The 20,353-nt window shown below is 54.2% G+C and overlaps 4 protein-coding genes across 13 annotated transcripts; 1 reads left to right on the top strand and 3 right to left on the bottom strand.

Annotated features, from left to right (window-relative positions):
• Positions 1-453: 453 nt before the first annotated feature.
• Positions 454-2,818, top strand: EMC9 (ER membrane protein complex subunit 9). 2 transcript variants are annotated; one of them, XM_036844705.1, is made up of 6 exons: positions 454-587; positions 826-868; positions 1,010-1,086; positions 2,167-2,236; positions 2,327-2,421; positions 2,584-2,814. In XM_036844705.1, exons 1-6 carry the CDS (start codon positions 469-471, stop codon positions 2,762-2,764), a joined length of 585 nt encoding a protein of 194 aa, XP_036700600.1. In that variant the 5' UTR covers positions 454-468; the 3' UTR covers positions 2,765-2,814. The 2 variants fall into 2 exon arrangements, with proteins under 2 accessions (XP_036700600.1, XP_036700599.1); XM_036844704.1 differs by having other exon boundaries at positions 475-868; positions 2,584-2,818.
• Positions 2,816-5,548, bottom strand: PSME1 (proteasome activator subunit 1). The gene is made up of 11 exons (XM_036844702.1): positions 5,390-5,548; positions 4,766-4,798; positions 4,554-4,616; positions 4,326-4,436; positions 4,196-4,241; positions 3,981-4,078; positions 3,673-3,741; positions 3,519-3,586; positions 3,375-3,429; positions 3,213-3,299; positions 2,816-3,039 (listed from the first exon to the last, which is right to left on the bottom strand). Exons 1-11 carry the CDS (start codon positions 5,426-5,428, stop codon positions 2,959-2,961), a joined length of 750 nt encoding a protein of 249 aa, XP_036700597.1. The 5' UTR covers positions 5,429-5,548; the 3' UTR covers positions 2,816-2,958.
• A 2,103-nt stretch (positions 5,549-7,651) lies between these two features.
• On the bottom strand, positions 7,652-9,447 carry FITM1 (fat storage inducing transmembrane protein 1). Its single transcript, XM_036843182.1, has 2 exons — positions 8,671-9,447; positions 7,652-8,289 (listed from the first exon to the last, which is right to left on the bottom strand). The coding sequence occupies exons 1-2, from the start codon at positions 8,934-8,936 to the stop codon at positions 7,677-7,679; spliced, it is 879 nt and encodes a 292-aa protein (XP_036699077.1). The 5' UTR covers positions 8,937-9,447; the 3' UTR covers positions 7,652-7,676.
• Positions 9,448-11,718: 2,271 nt separating this feature from the next.
• On the bottom strand, positions 11,719-19,855 carry DCAF11 (DDB1 and CUL4 associated factor 11). Of its 9 annotated transcripts, none has more exons than XM_036844020.1 (15): positions 19,541-19,855; positions 18,710-18,944; positions 17,662-17,789; positions 17,302-17,429; positions 16,963-17,027; positions 16,550-16,650; positions 16,171-16,317; positions 15,904-15,958; positions 15,480-15,548; positions 15,063-15,120; positions 14,791-14,976; positions 14,180-14,333; positions 13,620-13,772; positions 12,665-12,771; positions 11,719-12,567 (listed from the first exon to the last, which is right to left on the bottom strand). In XM_036844020.1, exons 2-15 carry the CDS (start codon positions 18,862-18,864, stop codon positions 12,433-12,435), a joined length of 1,641 nt encoding a protein of 546 aa, XP_036699915.1. In that variant the 5' UTR covers positions 18,865-18,944; positions 19,541-19,855; the 3' UTR covers positions 11,719-12,432. The 9 variants fall into 9 exon arrangements, 8 of the variants coding, with proteins under 8 accessions (XP_036699915.1, XP_036699918.1, XP_036699917.1 ...); XM_036844023.1 differs by having other exon boundaries at positions 11,720-12,567; positions 18,710-18,939; positions 19,541-19,694; XM_036844022.1 differs by having other exon boundaries at positions 11,720-12,567; positions 18,710-18,916; positions 19,541-19,692.
• Between the last annotated feature and the right edge of the window lie 498 nt (positions 19,856-20,353).

Below are 20,353 nucleotides of genomic sequence, written 5' to 3'. Positions count from 1 at the left end.
AACCTGTAGTTGCAAAAGTGACACGGCTTATTAGTAAGTGGCAAAGCCGCTCTAGAGTACAAATCCACTCATTCCACAGTTGGAGCCAAGCTGTCCGCTACGTACCGACATTCGAAGCTCCGCGGCTCGAGGAGACACCAGATGAGGGGCGCGGGCTCCACCCAGGTGGCTCAGCGGGGCCTATAGGGGCGGGAGGCAGAGGTAACAGACGCAGCCATCTTGCAATCAAGAGCCGAAGTGGGGTAGCCTAGCCAATCAGCGTGCGGGTAGCTCTCTTTACAGTCAATGGCGGGACAATATTGGATGCTGATTTGGCAAAACGAGACCCTCTAAACCTATCAAAGAGCACCACGTGGGCGGGACTCCAGAAGCCGGTCCGACTTCGAGCCCTGGTTATGTGTCCCCAAGGCAGGCGCAGCTCTCCTGCCACCGCTTGGGGGCGGGGTAGGCGGAGCTCTGTGCTGCAACATGCAATCCCGGCCGACGGCATTCGGGCCGGGTGGGGGCCGGGGGCCGGGCGCCGGGCTGAGGTCGGCCGGAGCCGGCGGGCTGCCTTCGAGTCAAGTCAGCGTCACCGTCGAACCTAAGTGAGGGGGCACAGGGAAGGGCCTAGGAGGGCTTGGGGGCGCTGGAGGGGGCTTCGCGGACGCGAGCTGGGGCCCCGCTCGCCATGGGGGAGGTGGAGATCTCGGCCCGGGCCTACGTGAAGATGTGCCTGCACGCCGCCCGTTACCCGCACGCCGCTGTCAACGGGCTATTGCTGGCGCCAGCGCCGCGGTCGAGAGAATGCCTGTGCCTCACCGACTGTGTGCCCCTGTTCCACAGCCACCTGGCCCTGTCTGTCATGCTGGAGGTCGCGCTCAACCAGGTGCCGCCGCTGGACGCCCACCGACCACCGCGAAACCCCCCAACACCCCTAGCCCAAGGCCATCCCTGGCCTGTTGGCAGTAGTGCGCACCCATAGGGCGGGCGGCACGATTTAGTTACTGATGGCGCTTTCCCATGGCAGGTGGATGTGTGGGGCGCGCAAGCCGGGCTGGTAGTGGCAGGGTACTACCATGCCAATGCAGCTTTGGACGACCAGAGGTGAGTGGGGAAGCCAGAGGCAGAGGGCTAAGGGTTACGGGGTGGGGGATGTCAAGAGAGCCCCTCTTGGTCATTCCTTCCATCTTTCCTTCATCCAAGGCTTAGCCACTGTAGAACTAAGGTACCTACTAGGCTGGGTAGGCAGTGAGAAAATATAAATAAATGTTATTTTCCTGGAGGAGCTGCGGTGGGGTGGCAAGGACAATAACAGGCTGACACCTGCTGTAACTGAGATGCCCCCCAAGTGCTGAAAACACAAAGGAAGCCCAACCAGCAGCTTCTAAAAAAAGGAAGTTTCTTTTTATATATACAGTTCACCGTTTAACAACATGGGTTTCAACTACCTGGGGCCACGAATAGGCGAAATTTTTTCACTGAATAGGTACTCCAGTACTACAGGATCCGAGGTTGGTTGAATCCCGGTGCAGAATCCACAATAGGAAGGGCCCACTGTAAAGTTACCTGCAGATTTTCAACTGCGGGAGGCTCTGTGGCCCCTAACCCCCTCATTGTTCAAGGGTCAACTGTATACAGAAAAAGTTATCTACTTATACAGTAATCATGTATTTGGAGCAAATTATACTGTTTTGTAATTTGCTTTTCTCTCCTTAATAAATATTTGACATCTTTCCATCCCTACACTAATATCTACCTTACCCTATCAGCTATATAGTATGAACACGGATGTACCATAATTTATTTAGTGCCTTACATTAAACATTGAGGTTGTTTCCAATTTTTTTTTGTTATTACAGACACTGTCCTATTATTACAGTAAATTCTTCGTTAAGTAGGGTTTCTGGGTTAACATACAATATAAATCTGGATGGTTATGCCAAATTACTCTCCAAAAAGACCATCTTAGATTTCCACTCTCACCAGCAGTGTCTGAGCACCTGTTTCCCACAGCGCTCAAGCATAAGTCTTGTATGAAGCGTCAAGCAGGCCTGACGCCCCCAGGCCAACTACAGGGAAAGGCAATCACTGCCTCCACGTCTATGGGCCCTGGGAGGCCCAGCTCAGATGGACGGGGTCTGCCCACAGGAGGCTCTTCACAACTCTGATCTTCCTTCTACACAGCCCTGGGCCCTTGGCCTTGAAAATCGCTGGGCGGATTGCAGAATTCTTCCCTGATGCAGTACTTATTATGGTGAGGCTTGGGTTTCAGACTGGGGAGTTGGAAAGAAAGTAGGAAGGGGGAATCCTCGAAACCCTCACCTGCCCTTCCTTGTCCACACAGTTGGATAATCAGAAACTGGTGCCACAGCCTCACGTGCCCCCAGTTATTGTCCTGGAGAGCCATGGTCTCTGCTGGGTCCCCAAGGACAAGAACTTGTGAGTGCCCCACTCCCTCCACCTCTTCTTGGAAGCCCACAGCTCCTGAGCCTCCTCTGTTGTTGGTTCTGCCCTAAGCGTCCTTCTCTAGAAGCTAACCTCTGCCAAGTGTCTGGTCCCTCTGCCTGCTGAGTTTGACCTCCATGGGGGTTATTATTTCAGAGTGATGTGGAGGGACTGGGAAGAGTCACGGCAGATGGTGGGAGCATTACTAGAGGGCCGGGCCCACCAGCACCTTGTGGACTTTGACTGCCACCTTGACGACATCCGGGAGGATTGGACCAACCAGAAGCTCAACGCCCAAATCACCCAGTGGGTTGGTCCCACAAATGGAAATACCTGAGCCAGGGCCAGAGGGGAGGCTCAGGATCCAATAAAGAAACTTGGGCTGTTGGGCGATGGTATGACTATATTTATTGTGCCTGGGAGGCAAGGTGAGGGAGAAACCTCAACAGACAGAAGGTGGGGAAAGTCTGGAGTCCCCTGTGAAAGTCAGGAAGGTCTCTGCTGGACCCATCACAGAATGAGAGGAGGCTCTCAATAGATCATTCCCTTTGTTTCTCCCCTGGGCTTCTTGAGCTTCTCGAAGTTCTTCAGGATGATGTCATATAACACAGCCTATGGGGCCAGGGAGGAGTGGGGGTCAGCCGCAGGTCCCCAGTGGCTCTGTGCCCCATTTCTAGCCTTGTGGAGAGGTCGAGCTTTGTTACCCTTCACCCCCAGCCCGCAGGGTCAGGGAGTGGGTGGCCTGGGAAAGCTGCCTCTGCCCACCCCTGCCCTCGCCTCCTCACATAAGCGTTGCGGATCTCCATGACCATCAGCCGGATATCCCGGTACTCTGCCTCATCCAGTTCGTGCACCAGCTGCCGATAATCACCCTGTGGGAGACTCGGGTCAGGCCTGACTTCAAAGGTGTCCCTCCTCCCATGCACCCTGACCTGGGCCTCACCTACCACGTGGGGCTGCTTAGCCGCTTTGGTCACAGCATCACCTCGCTCAGAGAAATACCTGTGGGAAGTAGAAGGGTGTGGAGTAGGAGGAGGAGGGAGCACAGGCCTCAGTCCCAGCCGAAGGCAGAGCAGTGGGCAATCACTCACTTGGAGATTTGAGTGTGGAAGCCTTCCAGCTTGGTGTGAAGGGTGGTCATCAGCTCAAACACCTTCTCCTGGGGAAAGAAAGGAAGGGGGAAAGTGGAAAAGCAGCATGGACGGGAGAAATAAGGAAGGCACAGGAGTGGAGCAGTGTCCTCACCTGGACGGCCACTCCAAAATTGTTCCCATCCTCAATCCGAGGTATCTGCAGTTGCAACCAGGTGGTGACCTGGGAGGAGGGAACGGCATTGAAACCCCATCAGCTCCCAACCCAATTCCCAGGTTCCTGTCCTCCTTTGTTTTCCTGCCCACAGTGGGTGGAAGTATGCCACGTCTGTCCTGAACCCCAGGGCCTGGAATTCTGGCTTTACTTGCTGTGCCCTCTCCTGCTAAGACCTGGCAGGTGCCATGCCCAACTGGCAGGGACGAAGGAGGACAAAGGGTGGGGGTGGAAGTGGGAGGGCTCACCAGGTTGAGCTTCTCAATGACATCCTTGATCTCAGGCTTCAGGCGCTGCAGGAGGACCACGATCTTCTCATTGCAGTTCACTGGGCCACAAGGAGGACCTAGGAGGTGGGCAATGGGTCAGTCACATGACTGGGACTGTGCAGGGCAGGGAAGAGGCATCCTTAGGGAGGAGCTCCTGGGAGGTAAGACACAAGTCCCTTTCACCATAGTGATACCTTTGTCTTCATCTTCCCCTTTCTTCTTTTCATCCTTGTCTTCCTTCTGTAGGGAGAGGGTGTCTCTTAGGCAGGCCTAAGGCTGATTTTCTCCGTATTGGGTCCCTCCTCCCAGCTCTTGCCAACTTGCCTCCTGTTGTTTCTTCCGCTCCTCCTTCTCTTTCTCCTTGACTGGATCAGGCACTGGGATGTCCAGCAGGGCCTTCAGATTGCTCAGGTTGGCTTCATTGAGAGCTGGCTCCTGGTGCAGGGGGGGGAAAGGGCTGGAGGCAGGGGCGAGCTCTCACCTCCTCACTCTCGTGGCCCACCAGGCTCTCCCTTTGGTCCCTACTTTCTACTCCCTGCCCAGCCCCAGTACCTTTAAAAATGCATCCAACTCAGAAATCTTCTTGGGGAAATAGCTCCCGAGCAGGTTCTCTGTCTGTGTGTAGGGTAAGGGGAGGGGAGGACGGCGGTCAGAATCAAATGCCCCTCCTAGGCAGTGAAGCAGGGCTGCCACTGCCCAGCAAGTAAGGGCTGAGCAGTGGGACTGGGTAGGGAAGGGTGGGGTGATGAAGGGGCAGGTCTTACCTTAGTACATAGGTCTTCACGGAACACATCCACCTGTGGGACACAGGCGGCCCTTCAGACAGCTGGCTTTATGGCCAGTCTATTCAAGGACCCTTAGGGTTGTATAGGGTCTGACTTGGGGAAGGGTGGAGTGGACCCAGGTGGGGCGGGATTTGGGAAATGAGAACATTCCTGGAGGTGAAGGGCGAAGGGTTCAAGCGGAAACAGATCCCTAGGGTCTCCAGGGCTGTGGGAGGAGGGATGTAAGAGAGCCGCTGCGACTGGGGAAGAGTCGGAGCGCCCTGTGGAGTGGGCCCCGGTGCCTCCCGTGGTGGCAGGGCAGGGTCCGCTCCCCGTCTGTGTGTGGGCCTGGGCCCGGGGCCAGCGGACTTCCCCTCCACGCCAGCGCTCCGCTTCACCTCACCCCGCTGAACCTCGGCCGCCTCGCCTCTCTCTCTCCCGGCAGGCAGACCTGGCCGGGCTGCCCGGGCTCAGGTGCTCTGGGCACGGAGGCTCACGAGGGTTCGGATGACTGACCCCGACTCGAGTCGGGGGGCTGGGTGGGGGGGGGCGGGTCACAGACGCCCTCAGCCTCTCGGAGCCACGCCTCCTTGATGGGCCCTTCCTCGAACCCGCAGCGCTCACCTTGGCTTGGGCTTCGGGCAGGACCCTGAGCGTGGTCATAGCCGGGGCGGCGGCCTAGGGCCGCACGCGGAGCGACGACGGACACAGGGAAGGGAAAGCGAAAGCAGCACTCGCTCCCCGCGCTGCCCTCCTGGGTAGTGGGAGTGGAGGCACTGGAGGAGGCGGGGACAGACCAGAGAGAGGCGAGGAGCGGAAGGGCTCAGGGAGGCGGCCCAGCCGCGTCTCGCCCTAGAGCCCGAGAGGCGCGTTTCCAGCGCCCCGCCTCCCCGCCTCCCCGCCTCCCCGCCTCCCCGCCTCCCCGCCTCCCCGCCTCCCCGCCTCCCCGCCTCCCCGCCTCCCCGCCTCCCCGCCTCCCCGCCTCCGCCAGTCTTTCGACTCCCCGCCTACCGGCTCCGCCCACCCCACCTCCTCCCTCCCCGCCCTGCTTTCTACGCCCCCGCCTCCCCGGCCCCAAGGCCAGTGCCCGCCTCTGAACTCCCCGCCTCCCATCTCACTGCCTCCTGACAGCCTTCTGGCTCTCTTCTTTCCCTGCTCGTCCTGGGACAGTGATTAGGCTTATTTGGCTCTCTTCCTTCTTTTCTCGGTGCTGGAGCAAGACCTGGCCTCCCTTCCTTTGCCCTGGCAGCGTGGACCCCTGGCTCCACGGGCATCGTCTGGCTCAATGACATTCAGACTCTGGCATCGCCCCATCACAGGGTCATAAGAGAGGGTCAGCTCTCTTATTACCCTTGTGGGCGCCATTCCTCTGTAACCCACTCTCCACACAGCAGCAGGATTCCACCTTGCTCTTGCTTAAAACTTTCTCAGCTACCTGTTGTCCTCAGAATGAAATCCAAAGGACTTTCCTGGCCCAAAAGGCCTGTCTGGCACCTGTTCCCCTTCAACTTCACTCTCCACTGCTTTCTCCCTCTTTCATTTCAGTTATAAATACCTGGACTTTCCAGCTGTTTCTCGAACCTGTCTGCAATGTGTTCATTCCTGCCTCAGGGCCTTTGTCCTTGCTAATCCCTTTGCCTGACACACCCCTTCCCCTGCCTCAGGATGTCATTCCGTTCTCAGCTTAAATGTCACTTCTTCAGAGAGAACTCCATCTTCCTTATAAAGTAACTCCCTCCAAGTCTATTAGAAAGCAGCCTGTTTTAGTACCTTCATAGCACTATCTCTCTGATATTAGCCAGTTTATTTTGGGGGGATAGTGTGGTTTAGACCAGGGGCTGGCAAACCTTTTCCGTAAAAGGCCAGATAGTAGATATTTTAGACTTTGTAGTGCCAGTAGCAACTACTCAACTCTGCCATTGTAGCAGGTAAACAGTTAAATGGATTAGCGTGGCTAGTTCCCATAAAACTTTATTTATGGACACTGGCATTTGAACTTCATGTAATGTTCACCTGTCATGAAATATTCTTCTTTGATTTTTTTTCAACCATTAAAAAATGTGAAACCATTTCTTAGCTCTCAGGCCATTCAAACACTGGCCACAGGAGGGCTGTAGTTTGCTGATCCCTGACTTAGAACACAGACAACAGACCCATACTGCCTGGGTTAATAATTCTGGCTCCGATATTTACTAGTTGTGAAAAAGTTACTTAAACTCTGTGCCTCCATTTTCACAAGTGTACAATGGGAACGCTACCAGCCCTAGCACATAGTGTTGTTGTGGGGGCTAAATACGTGAATTTATAGACACTTAGAATGGTGCCTGACACAGAGTAAGCACAAGTGTTTGCTATTATTATTTGTGAGTTTATCATCAGGCAGTAACCCATGGGCCCCCAAACAGCAGAAACCTTGTCTTTCTTATTCACATGGCAGGGAACTATGCTTGGCTTAATGAACATCTTTTAAGTAAATGAGCACATATAGACCCCCTACGGGAAGACAGGGTAGGAAGGGTCCGTGAGTAGGGTGCCCAGATAGGCAGGCCCCTGAGGATGGCGGAGGGGGATTCAGGACTGGAGGCAGGGAAAACGAATCAACCAGGCTGGAGATGGAGCATCTGCTCAGTGGGAATGCCGCCCATACCTAAGGGCACTGCTACCTGACCTGGCAGTGCCAGTCCTTGACATCAGAGCCCCAAAGAGCTTGATGTCTGCAGGGACTAGGAGACTGAAAGAACAGGAGGGATAGTGATCAAGCACAAGGACATTCAAGGTCAGTGACAGCAAGGTCTGGCTGAGGAAACCTGGCGACCATCACACTCTCTTCTTACCCTTCCCACCCTTTGCAGGTCCCACCAGCCCAATGATGAGCGGAGCCAGAGCCAGGCCTGAAGTGCCTTTATTTCTTTCAGTTATGCTTGTGGCTGGAGTGGGGGTGAGGGAAGAGCCCATGGCCCGGGATCCCTGGAGACCAGGGCTGATGATACCAGCTGCCGTAGGTGAGGTACCAGGCAAAGGTGCCCACCGCGGCGCCCACCACCTTGTGAGTATATTGGTGGAAATAGATGACGGTGCAGAGCAGCAAGAAGTTCCAGAGGCCCAGCAGCAGCACGTTGAGCAGGAAGACAAGGCGCAGGGGTGCGCCGGCGGGCAGCCCGTGGGCCAGGTACTTGGCGAACACTGCTGCTTCCTCGGCCATGAGCAGGCAGCAGAAGGTGAGCAGGAAGGTGTGGGAGGAGACGGTGTAGCCCCGCCACTGGTGGCCGGCCGCCAGGCAGCTGCGGCGGTCCGGCAGCTCGCGGAGCAGCAGGCCCTGGGGCAGAGGCTCGAAGCAGGAGCCCGTCAGGTCCTCGATGAGCAGGAAGGCCCGGCCGGCACCCCGCCACACAGCTGCCCCAACCACCAAGCGGCTCAGGTGCCGGGCAGTCACTGCCACGCGCCGTGTAGCCAGGAACACCACCAGCAACACGAAGCCCCCCAGGAAGGTGCACGTCCAGCCCCACGCCGAATTCACAAACTTTCTGTGGCAGAGAAGAGGGAAGGCTGCTGAGACCCCTCAGCCCCATCTCCCCACCCTGCTCTACGTTCCCAATCACGGCTCTGCCTCCAGTCGCATCTGTCGTTCCCGGTTCTCTGTTTCCTGGGCCCTCTCCCCCCTCTCCCCCCATCCCCTTGAACTTGGCCATCTCCTTAGCGGCCCACTCAGCCTTCTAGGGCCCATGTTTCCTCTTCGGCGCTGCTCCTGTACCCCCATGACTCTGTTCCCCTCCCCCTCTGACCTTCTCCTCAACCTCCTAGCCTATTTTTAGTGTCCTGGACTGGCAGGAGCACAGAAAGCTGGAGGAGGGAGCTGGGATCCCAGAGCCCAGGCAGCCAGCGCCCACGGCCTCGAGTGGACTCACATGTTGAAGAAGTTGCCATGGCTGGCAAAGATGGTCCGAGGGTTGACATGGAACTGCAGAAGGGGCCCGAAGATGACCACTGCTGCCAACCAGGCATGGTAGAGGCGCCGTAAGCAGGGGCTGCCCAGGAGGCGGGCAGCCTGTTCGCTTCCAAAGTACAGCAAAGCAGAGGCCACCCAGAGCAGCACCCTGACCAAGCAGCCCAGCAGTGCCCAGATCTGGGCCCCGGCCCCCCGCCCTGCCCCCACCGCCGGCCCCCGCTCCATGTTCCCTCCCCTCCCCACTAACCGCTTGCTCTGCTGGGCAGCTGAGGAGGGGCTGATGGGGCTCCCCCTGGACAAGGACAGGCAGTGACAGGTGTGGCAGACACAGGGCAGAGCCCTGTTGGCAGCTGGCAGGCGGGGGAGAGGGGCGGGGGGCAGTAAGGGGCTGGGGCGGCGGGCTGCCACGTCAGCAGTGTTCTCGCCTTGGGTGTGTGTCCTGACAGCAGCCTGTGTCCTTCCCTGTTAGTCCTGTGCCTCCTTGACCCTCTTGGCTGGAACCATGTCCTAGTTCATGTTTCGGGGCCACGCCCAAAACATGGGATGTTTTTGGCCATGGCCTGTTTGGGTCTGCCTGTCTCTGTTTGGTCAGCCAAAAGTCACCCCCACCCGGCCCAGGTTGGACTCTCAGAGCCCCGAAGATCAAGTTCACTCCCAGGTGATGGGTGGTGGAGACCCTAGAAGGAAGATCCCCAGCCTGGAGTCCATCAAATCCTTAGGTTGTGTCCCCCAACCAATTACCCTGGGACTTGGCCTCCCAGCCTGACCACTGAGGCTGGACCCATAGGGCGGTGAGCAACCTACCCAAGGGAAGTCCCTGATATTCAGTAACTGTTTTGAGATCCCTTTCTGTCTTCCTTCCTCATTCCTCAAAACTGGTGGTGGGATCTCAGAGCACAGTGGAGGCCCATGAAGTAGTGAAAGGAATGAGCAAGAAAGGGCACCTGGGTTCTGGCCCAACTCTGTGACTTTGAGAAAATCAACTAACCATCCTTGGTCCTCAGTGCCATCATCTGCAAACTGACCGAGATGGATTAACCAATTAGGATCCTTCCAGATCCTACAGCCCATACCTTGACATAGTCTGTGCTCAGGGATCCTATACCTGAAGACCTACAGAAGCACTCACACATTTTTAAGTTGACACAACATTTTTCATTGTAATTTTAAATAGTTGCAAAGGACATAATTTCCAGTGTATCGTATATGTTGACATTTCAAAAGTAAAGCTATCTTTTTCACTCTTTTAAATATATCCAATGGAATCTAAACACTACAGTGATTATATCTCACCGTTTTTCATTTAAAAACATGTGACAAGATCTTAAGAGTCAGAAATAACATTTCAATTCTTTCCCCACTGAAATTATCCTAATGTTTTTATGCCTGAAAGTCTTTGATTGATCACACTTCTCTGCCAAAAGGAGTAGATAATTTGAAACAATTTTTACACATTTCCTGTGATCACAAGGTTAAACTTTTTCTGTACTGAATTTCCTTTTTACTAGTACAAATTTCAAAATTGTTAGTAGTACAAAATGTATTATTTGTACAACAAACATTTCACACAGTTTGATAATTAATAATAAACTAAAATTGTATTGGAAACGCATTTATTTTCAAATGGAATTTATAAAGTTTTCTTTTTTAAAAAATTTATTTTATTTATTTTTGGCTGCATTGGGTCTTCGTTGCTGCGCACAGGCTTTTCTCTAGTAGTGGTGAGCGGTGGCTACTCTTCGTTGCGGTGCGCGGGCTTCTCAATGCGGTGGCTTCTCTTGTTGCGGAGCATGGGCTCTAGGTGCACGGGCTTCAGTAGTTGTGGCATGCAGGCTCAGCAGTTGTGGCTCGCAGGCTCTAGAGCACAGGCTCAGTAGTTGCGGCGCACGGGCTTAGTTGCTCCGTGGCATGTGGGATCTTCCTGGACCAGGGCTCGAAGCCGTGTCCCCTGCGCTGGCAGGCAGATTCTTAACCACTGTGCCACCAGGGAAGCCCGGAAGTGCATTTCTTAATGAGAAGAATAGACAGCCCTTGGGGCCTTGACTAAATGAGGCTTTGAGGACACTAATAATTTCAATTGGCCTCTACCTTTGGCATGCTGGAGGTAAAACAGTTCTGGGTGAGACGGGTTGGCATCTCTGGGTGAAGAGGCAGAGGGGGAACGAAAAGGACAGTTTCATGGAAGCGGATCAACTGGAGGAAAGAGAGCATATGGAGGCCAAGCATCTGGACAATTTATTCTTTTATTTAAAAATTTTTAAAATTTATTTATGTATTTATTTAGGCCGCACCGCGAGGCATCTGGGATCTTAGTTCCCCTACAAGGGATCGAACCCGTGCCCCCTGCAGTGGAAGCTCAGAGTCCTAACCACTGGACCGCCAGGGAAGTCCCTTTATTCTTTTAAAACTACCTGCTTTGCTGCTGAATAGGTACATCTTTTAACCCCTTGCTGTGTCTTTAAGACCCCCTGGAGGTGTGCATCCAGGTTCCTTAGAGATAATGGGGAAGATCAATCCGAGCTGCTCCCCTACTGACCATACCATGGGTCTGCCCTGGGCCATGGTGCTTGACCTCTGCACACCTCCATTTCCTTACCTGTAAAAAAGGGTGGCTGTGAGGTGGATAAGGTTCTAAGTGTGAAGTGCCAAGATGGGATCTGGCATCACTGCCCACCACGTGCTCTCTGGCTCTGGGCTACTTCCTTCCATAGACTGGACCAGTTCCAGGGCACAGCTGATGTGGGTGTTACAGGTTCTCATCTAAAACGTGTTTATTTCCTGTTATCTCGATTTCTACTTGCTGGGAAGTCTCTGAGGTTGGTGAGGGACTCCCTGTTGCAAAGCTCAGTCACCTAATGATTTTGGTATTTCCGTTCATCTTGGGGCATCAAAGCAGTGTTTTCCCCCACAGATGAGCATATCTGAAGGCTCTGTTGAAACTGTTTTCTTGAAGTGAGAAGATAGAAGATCTCAGACAGGAAAAAGAGAGAGACAGACGGACACTGAGCTAGGTTCCCACAGAGAGTTTATTGAGGGAGCCAAAGCCAGTGAGAGGACGGAGTCCTACTTCAACATCCCTCCTCGAAGCTGCTGGCCTCCTGCACGAGGGAACACTCGGGGAAGGGAGGGCCCGCCCTGTGTGGGGTCACACGGAGCCTCTCACACCACAGCCTGCCTACCCCAAAGACCCAGACACGTGAGAGAGAAGCCGTAATTCCCAGCCAGGGAGGGTGCTGAGGACACACCTTACCCATCCCCCCCCCTCCCCTGAGGGGCTAGAGCTCTAGCCATTAGGACCTCTGGAAGAAAGGCCAGGACACCTGGCCCTGATTGACCAGTTTAGTCCTCAACGTGAAGGCCTGGGCAATGGGCCTGGTTCAGTTCAGACCTGGCCCCAGGCATCTACTCTAGGAGCTAAGACTTAACATCCAAACATGATTAAAAACACTCAGGACGTTACTCCTGCTGACCAGATAATGGCAGTCCTGCCAGACCCTGACCAGAGACAGAGACCCAAGCTGATGGGTGTGAGCATGTGAGAAGACCACTCTGCCCCAAAGGGAGGATCTCCCTCCCGGGGCTTAGCTAGGGGGCCGAAGCCTGGGCTTCTGTTTCTCCCCACCCAATGCCAGTGATTCCCCAAAGATCCCCCAGAAGGGAGAGAGGGAGGAGGCGGAGAGATGTCAAGAGGCTCACCCATGAATGGGGCTGGAAGTCAGATCTACTGGGGCGAGGAAAAGGCTGTAGAGGGGTGGGACATTGGGGCAGGGGTGCTCAGGTGTTCCTCAGACTCTGGCATGTCATCCTGGAAGTACTCAGCCTGGCGGTACTGCCACAGACGCAGGTTCCCGTCCCACTGCGGGGCAGAAGGTGGCAAGTAGTCAGGGGGCACTGCCCCCTCCTGGGTCCAAGTCCCAGACACACACTGGCCCCCCTAACCCCAGCATCCTCACCGAACTGCTGACAATCTTCTCCTCGTAGGGGTGCCAGCTGACGTCACGCACACAGGCCTTGTGGTTGGTCAGCTTCTTCACGATGTGGCCGCTGAGGAGGTCGTACACTGTGCAGGAAAGGCCAGAGCGGAGAGGGGCTGCCAGAAGACCTTCGAGCCACCCCTCATCTCTCTCTGAGCAGCACCACTTACCTGCCTCTCAGGCAACTTCCCATTTTCCCAGGGAAGCAAAGCCCACACCCGAGGATGGTGTTAGTTTCTTTTCCCTACCTCAGGTTGAGGGTATGGTCTAGCAGAGCTTGGGCATCTCTGGCCCTTAGCTAAATGTCACAGGGTCTACAGTTAAGAAAATGAAATGTGGCTTTAAAGTAGCCATTTTCTTAAAAGCCCACAAGATATGGAAGACACCACAAAAGTGAACAATGGGCTGTCTCCAGACATGTGAACGTGCTGTTCCTTTTCTGGACGTGGGTGCACCTTTCTCTCTCCCTGGATAGGCCTCCATCTCAGGGCCTCCCTAGGTTTGGCACTGTCTTAGGCTCCTGTGACTGTGTGTTTGTGACTGTGTGTTTCTTTTTGTGCATTCCTCCTACTTCAGTGGCTGTACATCTTTTACTACTTGCTGCTGTCTTTTTGTGTCATTCTTCTTGTCTCTGTTCCCTCCTACCTTTCATCTGCAATCTCTTCCCTTGACTGGCTGAAAAACAGAACTGAGTATATTTTTGGTAATCTAGTATATTTACTGACTAGAATTCTGTGTTCCTTTTCTTAATTTAAAATGCTGATGAATAGAATGTTTTCTCTTTCTCCGTTTAAGCCTCCCTGCTCCAGGCTAAATGAAATTTCACTTGTAATTGTCACTGGGTTTCTTAAGGTGGTCACTGGTGGCTACAGGCAGAATGCCAGGGGAATACTGCTGCCCTTCCCGAGGCCCCCTGTTCGGACACAGTCCTTACCGACCACTTTGCCAGTGGAGCAGCCACTGTAGATGAATTGCTGGCCGGTGCTATGGGTGGGGGAGAATCGGCAGCGGATGAGGGTATGCAGCACCCCATGGCCCCGGTAGGTCATCAAGGAGCTGTCCCCTGGGAGCTTCAGCTTCCGCCAGGCTGGGGAGGGATGCAGGGTGAGCCCTGGGTTAGGGAGTCTGGATTCCCCTGTATCACTGGTCCTCAGCAAAGACTGATGCTCAAAGACAATCGCCTTTCCGATTCCCAACTGGTGGCTCTTTCCCCATCTAACGGTCAGCTGATACACACCAATATGGCTCTGCTGATGGTTAAGACGCTGAAATACTTTTGCATTCGTAGGTTTGGAGGGATCCCCAGCCCCTACACTGGGAACCCCTGGCTCTCCCATGGTTCAGCAAACAAAGAGTTAATGCCTGGCAAGGGGGAGGGCTCCAGGCTTTGGCCCATCCACGGTGCCCATGCCAGGCCTTGCCAGGGGTTAAATGTTTTAACTATCACCCCCAACCCTTCACTCTCCAGATCTCTGGTTCTACTTCCGCTCTCACCTTTTTTGGGCACCTGCTGCCAGCGGTAGTCCCAGTTTTGCTGTGTGGCAGCCTGGCGAGAGGCTTCCATGCCTTCCCGGCTAGAAAAGCGTCGGATATCCCAGAGCTTGATGGTCTGGTCTTTGGAGTTGGAGATGAGATACCGGGCATCTCCCTGTGAATCCCAAGATGGATAATGAAGCATCAGAGCTTGCAGATGTCAAGGTCTGTCAGTCCAACTCCCCCTCCCCAGTTGAGGAGTATGAACCCTGGTCCTTTGACTTTGGTTGCCTCTTTCTTCATCCAGGTGGGCCTTACCATTGGTTTCCTACCACAGACCCCACACCCTGGCTAGGTTTCCTCTTCTTTGCCTAGGGCGCTGGCTGGGCTCCTGTTCTATATTGGGTCAGATCGTCTTCTACTTTTCTTGTACAGAAAGCCCAGCTCCTTGAGGAATGGTGGGTACCGATGGACCTCACGTCTTGTGGCTTAAGCCTCTTCCCTAAACTCCAGCTCTTGCAAACCTTGGCTAATGAGGAGCTTGGCGAGTTCCCACACCCGTCCACTCTGACGCCCTCCTGGACAACCACAACCTCAGTCGCCTGGCTGTGCGGTCCTGACTCCACGCCCACCTTGCTGTCAATGAAGGTGATGCCGTCTTGATGTCCAGCCAGCGCACCCACGGGCTTGGGGTCATCCTCCCGCATGGTGCGTCGATCCCACACTTTGCAGATGGCATCGTCCCCCCCGGAGAACAGGATTTGGGAGCTGATGTCAGCAAAGGCCACCGCATTCACATCATCCTCATGGGACTCAATCTAGGGGAGAAGGGGGCCAGGTCTTTCTAGGTCTTCCAATAGGCCAAGGACCAGGAGGCAGAGGCTTGAAGTCTCGGGAGCAATACCTGAAGGGTACGTCGGTTCTGTTCTCGATCAAAGACGTACAGGCAGCCATCATTGGCCCTGAAAGGGAAGGGAAAAAGAGGGTTCTGGAGCCAGGACCGAGAGGACCCATGCTACGTGTGCTCTGCTCGACTGTTGTCTCGAAGTCCTGCTGAGGGGAGAGCCCTTCTCTCTTCTTATATAGGAGGTGGGAGAAGAGTTAGCTGTGTTTGCAAGGAGGTTTGAGACCTCCCATCTCATGCTGCAGAAATGGTGAGTGAGAAGGGAAGCAACTTATAAACCTTGGCCCCGGAGAAGGCCTGGTTGCTCTCCACAGCTGCCTGGGTACGGGTGGCCAGTGCAGTCTCTGTAATGGCAGAGCTGGTCTCTGGGAGAACTCCTATCTCATCAAGTGACAGAGGCACCCCACAAACACTCACCCTCCTAGCACTTCTCGCCCATCTGAGGAGACAGCGATGGAGAAGACAGCAAAGCGACGCTCATCTGGCCTGAAGAGAGCAAAGGAGGAGCTGCGTTAAGTGGACTTCCCTTTAGCCCTGGTTAATCTCTACAGAATCTGATGAGGGCCGTGGGGCACACTGCTGAGAGAAAAAGAAGTCGTGCCAGCACGTGCCAGAACGTGGAGCACCTCAGTGAGAAGCCAGGAAGAATCCTGCAGCCATCTATTTTACTCTGGTCCTCTGGCTGACAGGCTGGGTGGTCCCCTCCCAGGAATCCACAAAGAGAAACTTGCAACCAGTGTACTTTTCCCTCTAAGCAGGAGTTCCAGTTCAAGAGGTTTGCTCCTGGAGAGCCTTCCTTGAGAAGTTTCTGATGTGTCTAACCAGGAAAGGAAGCCAGTACCTTAGATCCAGGGCAGTATGTGTGTCTCCCTCCCCGTAGATGTTGCAGATATGAACTAAGAGAAGCAAGAGAAACAAGAATCTTTCAGGGCTGAGGTTAGGAGGGTGAAAGTGAAGCTAGGGAGGAGACGGAACAAAGGGGAAGGATGTTGGACCCTGGGAGTGATCTGCCCAGGAGAAGGCGTGGAGTCATGGCATGGAGGAGATGGGCATTTGGAGACCTCAGGTCCCAGGCTGAAGAGATGATGGTGGTCTGGGGCACACTCACTGTAATCAGACCAGCTGGAGTAAAGGAAATGGTTCCCATCAGGGGTGAAGGCCACATCCAAGACGCTCCAGCCTACATCCCGGGCCTTGATGCTCTTGAATTTATGAAAGCGGCCATACCGGCAGTCATACAGTCGGATTGTCTGGTCTGTGTGAGTGGGGATCAGGCAGAATTAGGGAACACCCTCCTGGAATCCTCCCTAGATCAGACCTCCCTCACTCATCACTGATCTGTGGAATCTTCCCTTGATCATGGGACATGTGTTCTAGCTAAGCATCCCTAAGCCAGGGTCTGAGCTCCCTGGGTCTGGGGCTTTCTAGCCTCAGTCAGGGAGAATGTCTGTTGTTCTAGGGCAGTTGGTAGGACTAGGGTCTGGTACCTTGGCAAGCAGACATGAAGATTTGACCATCTTTGCTGTAGATGCCACAGAAAGCCTTCTGAGAGTAGGTATCAGTAAAGCCCAGATCATTGGGCAAGAAGCTGGGAAGCAGAGGAAAAGTGAGGGTAAGGGGAGCTCAGGATGGGGAATGTCCCAGTTTGCAGAATCCTAACAGAGCTGGATGTGAGTACAAGGGCATTCTTCCCTTTGGCTTTGGGTATAAACCCCTTTCTTTGAATCATTCTATCATCCTCTCAATTGCTATACTTTTCCACTTTCTTCACTCTCAAAGCCTCAACCCCACATAACCTAAAATTAATATCCCTGAGGATCCTTTAACACCGATCCCTTCACAGTTTAGGAAATAAGACCTATCTGGCCCTTGGAACTTCTCCACCAAGCCCCATACTCACTGAGACATCATTCGAGACCGTTCTCCAAGGGAGAAGCTTCCCTGGTGGCAGAGGCCCCGTTCTCTCTAAAGGAAGGGATTGGGGAATATTGCTAGCAGAAACAGAGGGCCACTTCAGCCACACCAACCCCCGTCCTCCAAAAATATTGCTCTTGCTACAGAAACGAACCCCACACACAGTAGTATGTCCCACCAAACTCCAGCTCAGGCTGGCTAAGAGCTCTCCAGCTCTAGCATTTGAGGCGTCCTTGGGAAGTTTACTTCCCTCTTCTCTGGGATTGTAGCTTCTGGCTGCATTGATAGGCCTGCTGCCAGGCTGGCTGGAAGTAGAGAGGCCTACCTGGTGCAGCATTTGAGTAAAGCTGTGCTCCCGGGCTGCCCGCCTAAGTCCCAGCCGCCCTGTGGCCAATTCCACTTGTGTCTTGATCTCATTGCATTCCAGCTCCCGGGTGTCAGGGGTTGCATCCACTGTGAGTACCAAACAGAAGTTTCATCCTAGGTCTTTTCCAGCCTCAGAGGACAGTTAGCAGAGCTGTGCTCAGTCTACTCAATGTGGCTGAATATACTGGGGCTGCAAAGACTCCCTCGTTCCCTGAATTATCTCATCTTTTTCTTTCAATTTTTGCCGAAGTTAGTTTCAAAAAAAGGCTTTCTAATGGAAGTCCTCTGATATTAGGTCTCAGTCTGCCTTTCCTCTTACCGGGTGGGTTGTATCGGTCTCCAAGACGACCATCCCAGGCACTGTCATGCTCTTCCTCCGAGTCCGAGAGGGCCTGGATGAGCTGTAAATTTGCTGCACCTCCTCCCTGCACCAACCTCACTTGGCCTCTGTGGAGAGACCCCCCATGATAAAGGGGAGGATCCCTTCCCCAAATCAACCAAATTCAGAGTCAATAGCTATGTAGTTCTTAGACCACCTTGTCCTCAAACCCTCATACTGTCCCCATTTTGAGGTTTGAGGCTGACTAGACCTTGGCTGTTATTTTGTCTCCTATAAGACACACTGGGAAACTAATTCTCACTCTTACAGCAGGGGTAGAAAACCCCAACATTGCATGGATGTTGACAGATCTACTAAATTGACTTCCCAGCGAGCTAAAAATTCTGAGAGCATTTCCTTCTGAGCCTCTGCCCAAGGAGTCCAGCATAGAACGTGGTTTTCTGAAGGGATTCCCAAGCTCGTCTTCTCCCCAGGGAGCCATAGCTAAGAACCAAAGCCAACTGCACCCCTTTCCAGTCAATTCCTGGTGGTCACTTCCCTCAAAGCATTCTTTCCTCAAGAACAGGATTAGAGTTAGGTTAATTTAAACTTGTTTTTCAAGTAAATCCACGTGGCTTCATATCATGTGTCAATAACTTCTCTTAAGTTCAACACCCACTTCCCTAACTCTTTTCTTCACCCTTCACATCACTCCCTTCCCACCAGGGAACCCCCCCACCCACCCCCTTTTTTTTTTACTTACTTGGAAAATAGGTTACATTTGTGTAGTCATAGGTAGAGAGACTCCCCTGAAAAGTCCCCTCAAACACAAGAGCCAGTCATCCTGTTGACCCTCCCTAGGCAAGAACCACTCTTACTGGGTATGAAGCTGAGTGCGGTGAGTGTCCACCAGGGAAAGCGGTTCTGCTCAAACAGAACAGCTGTCCTGGGCTAATCTCATTCCCTATTCTCTGTAACTTCCCTGACTGGAGCTGGGATCAAGGGGCTGTGGTGGCACCTGGTGGGGACACACCAGGGGGTAAGTTACCTGCGTAGGAGATAGGCCAGTACCTGGGCCAGATCCACATCTTCATCCTCCTCTTCCTCTTCCTCACTCCTACGCAGGCCAGTCCCTCTTCGGGGCAAGCCCTCGGAGGGGTCTCCGGACCCAGTTCCTGCGCTGCTGCTGTTCCGTGATCCCATCTTCTGGTCACAGCATCCTTAAGTCCTGTGCAGGGACTCCTCCTGTCACCTCCTTGGATTTGGTGAAAGCAAAGCCTGCTCTAGAAACACCAGAGTCTCCTGAGATACGATAGTAGCTGTCTCTAGGAGAGCGACCCTTCCTAGAGACTGAGATCCCTTCTCCTTAGCCTGTAACAACTCCTAAGGCTTCGGGAACACAAACCTTTCCCGATCCTGTGAAGCAAAAAAAGCAGAGTGAAGCCTAGGGCACGACCCTAGCTCACCAGTGAGAATCCTTTGAAGAGGAATTTCTCAGTTTTCTACCTCAAACTCACCTATCAAAGTCCCTGGGGTGGGGGTGGATTCCCAGGTAACCTCTCTGGCCGGCCAATCAAAACCCCTCGCGGAAGAAAGCGTCTCATTAGCTTACCCCATCTAACCAATCAGAAGCCTTAGGAGTCAGAGACCCCCCCCGAAGCCCCCCCCTCCCTTACCGGCCAATCAGAGCACTCCCTTGCGAAAGCCGGCGGCAGCAACAACCAATGAGGTTAAAATTCGGCCTACACCCCCCACCTTCCTTGCCTCACGCCCACGTGGTGTACCGGGGGTGTGTACACTAAGCGGGGGTAGGCAGGGAGGAAGCCGAGAAGCACCTCCCACAAAGCCGGCGGTTACCGCCCCGCGCGAGACCACCCACCAGCCAGGAGCGGTCGCAGGGCCCCGAGCAGCGCGAGGCCTTGTTTACAACGACTGCCGCCGCGGCGTCGCCAACCGCTTCTCCGTCACGCGCCTCCTTCGACACTCATCTCCTGGCTCCGCGGCTGGCGGACTGCAGACGTCACGCGACGCCCCTGATGGCCCCGCCCTCTTGGCCCGCTCACTGGACAGCTGAGCGCGGTGATTGACAGATGGGCGGGAGAAAGTGCGCAAGGGGTTTGAGGGGAGGAGAAAGCGCGAGACCCAGTAGGGGCAGTAGCTCCTTGTTGTGGGAGGAGTAAGTAGGGAACCGGCTGCTTCCTGAATCAGAGACAACGGAACTAGACTTAATGGACGAGGGGCGGGGCTTACAAAAGAAGTTGGTTTGCTTCCGAGAGGTGTCTTAGCAAGGGGTACAATTTGCTGTCGGTCCCTTAGGTTAATTGGGCTTCGCACTTTTCAGACGATCTCTAAGGGCGTACTCTTTCCTCCCCTGGTCCCTGTCCGGCTTTAGCTTTTCTCTTTTCGCCGGCTGCAGCTACAACCGTCCTTGCCCTAAGGGGTGCCCGGCGCTTTTGGAATGTGCTCAAGTCACAGGCCTTCGCACCCGCCCTTCCGGGCTTAGCTTCCGGAAGCCTTGTTCTTGTGGGGACCGCCCATTAGCCGCTTTGGCAGCTTTTTAGATGACCCCTGGCGTCCCTCGGCGTTCTTTGCAGACGCTCCCTAGCACCCCCACGGGTCTCCGCCCGTCTTTCGTCTGTTCCACTCAGACGCCTCCTGGGCCTTCAGGGATTTGCGGACTTTTCTTAGACCA

The sequence above is a fragment of the Balaenoptera musculus genome, chromosome 2 (genome assembly GCF_009873245.2).
Source record: "Balaenoptera musculus isolate JJ_BM4_2016_0621 chromosome 2, mBalMus1.pri.v3, whole genome shotgun sequence".
NCBI lineage: Eukaryota > Metazoa > Chordata > Mammalia > Artiodactyla > Balaenopteridae > Balaenoptera > Balaenoptera musculus.
This window is presented reverse-complemented; position numbering and strand designations above follow the sequence as displayed.

Coding starts and splice junctions, on each gene's coding strand:
- PSME1 (XM_036844702.1), bottom strand. CDS start 5,428: ATGACCACGCTCAGGGTCCTGCCCGAAGCCCAAGCCAAG. Junction 4,799..5,389: donor TGCCCGAAGCCCAAGCCAAG/GTGAGCGCTGCG, acceptor TGTGTCCCACAG/GTGGATGTGTTCCGTGAAGA. Junction 4,437..4,553: donor AGTTGGATGCATTTTTAAAG/GTACTGGGGCTG, acceptor CCCCTGCACCAG/GAGCCAGCTCTCAATGAAGC.
- EMC9 (XM_036844704.1), top strand. CDS start 671: ATGGGGGAGGTGGAGATCTCGGCCCGGGCCTACGTGAAGATGTGCCTG. Junction 1,087..2,166: donor GCAGCTTTGGACGACCAGAG/GTGAGTGGGGAA, acceptor CCTTCTACACAG/CCCTGGGCCCTTGGCCTTGA. Junction 2,422..2,583: donor GTCCCCAAGGACAAGAACTT/GTGAGTGCCCCA, acceptor TTATTATTTCAG/AGTGATGTGGAGGGACTGGG.
- DCAF11 (XM_036844020.1), bottom strand. CDS start 18,864: ATGGGATCACGGAACAGCAGCAGCGCAGGAACTGGGTCCGGAGACCCC. Junction 17,790..18,709: donor CTGGCCTATCTCCTACGCAG/GTAACTTACCCC, acceptor GTCTCTCCACAG/AGGCCAAGTGAGGTTGGTGC. Junction 15,959..16,170: donor CTCCAGCTGGTCTGATTACA/GTGAGTGTGCCC, acceptor TGCTTCTCTTAG/TTCATATCTGCAACATCTAC.
- FITM1 (XM_036843182.1), bottom strand. CDS start 8,936: ATGGAGCGGGGGCCGGCGGTGGGGGCAGGGCGGGGGGCCGGGGCCCAG. Junction 8,290..8,670: donor CATGGCAACTTCTTCAACAT/GTGAGTCCACTC, acceptor TCTCTGCCACAG/AAAGTTTGTGAATTCGGCGT.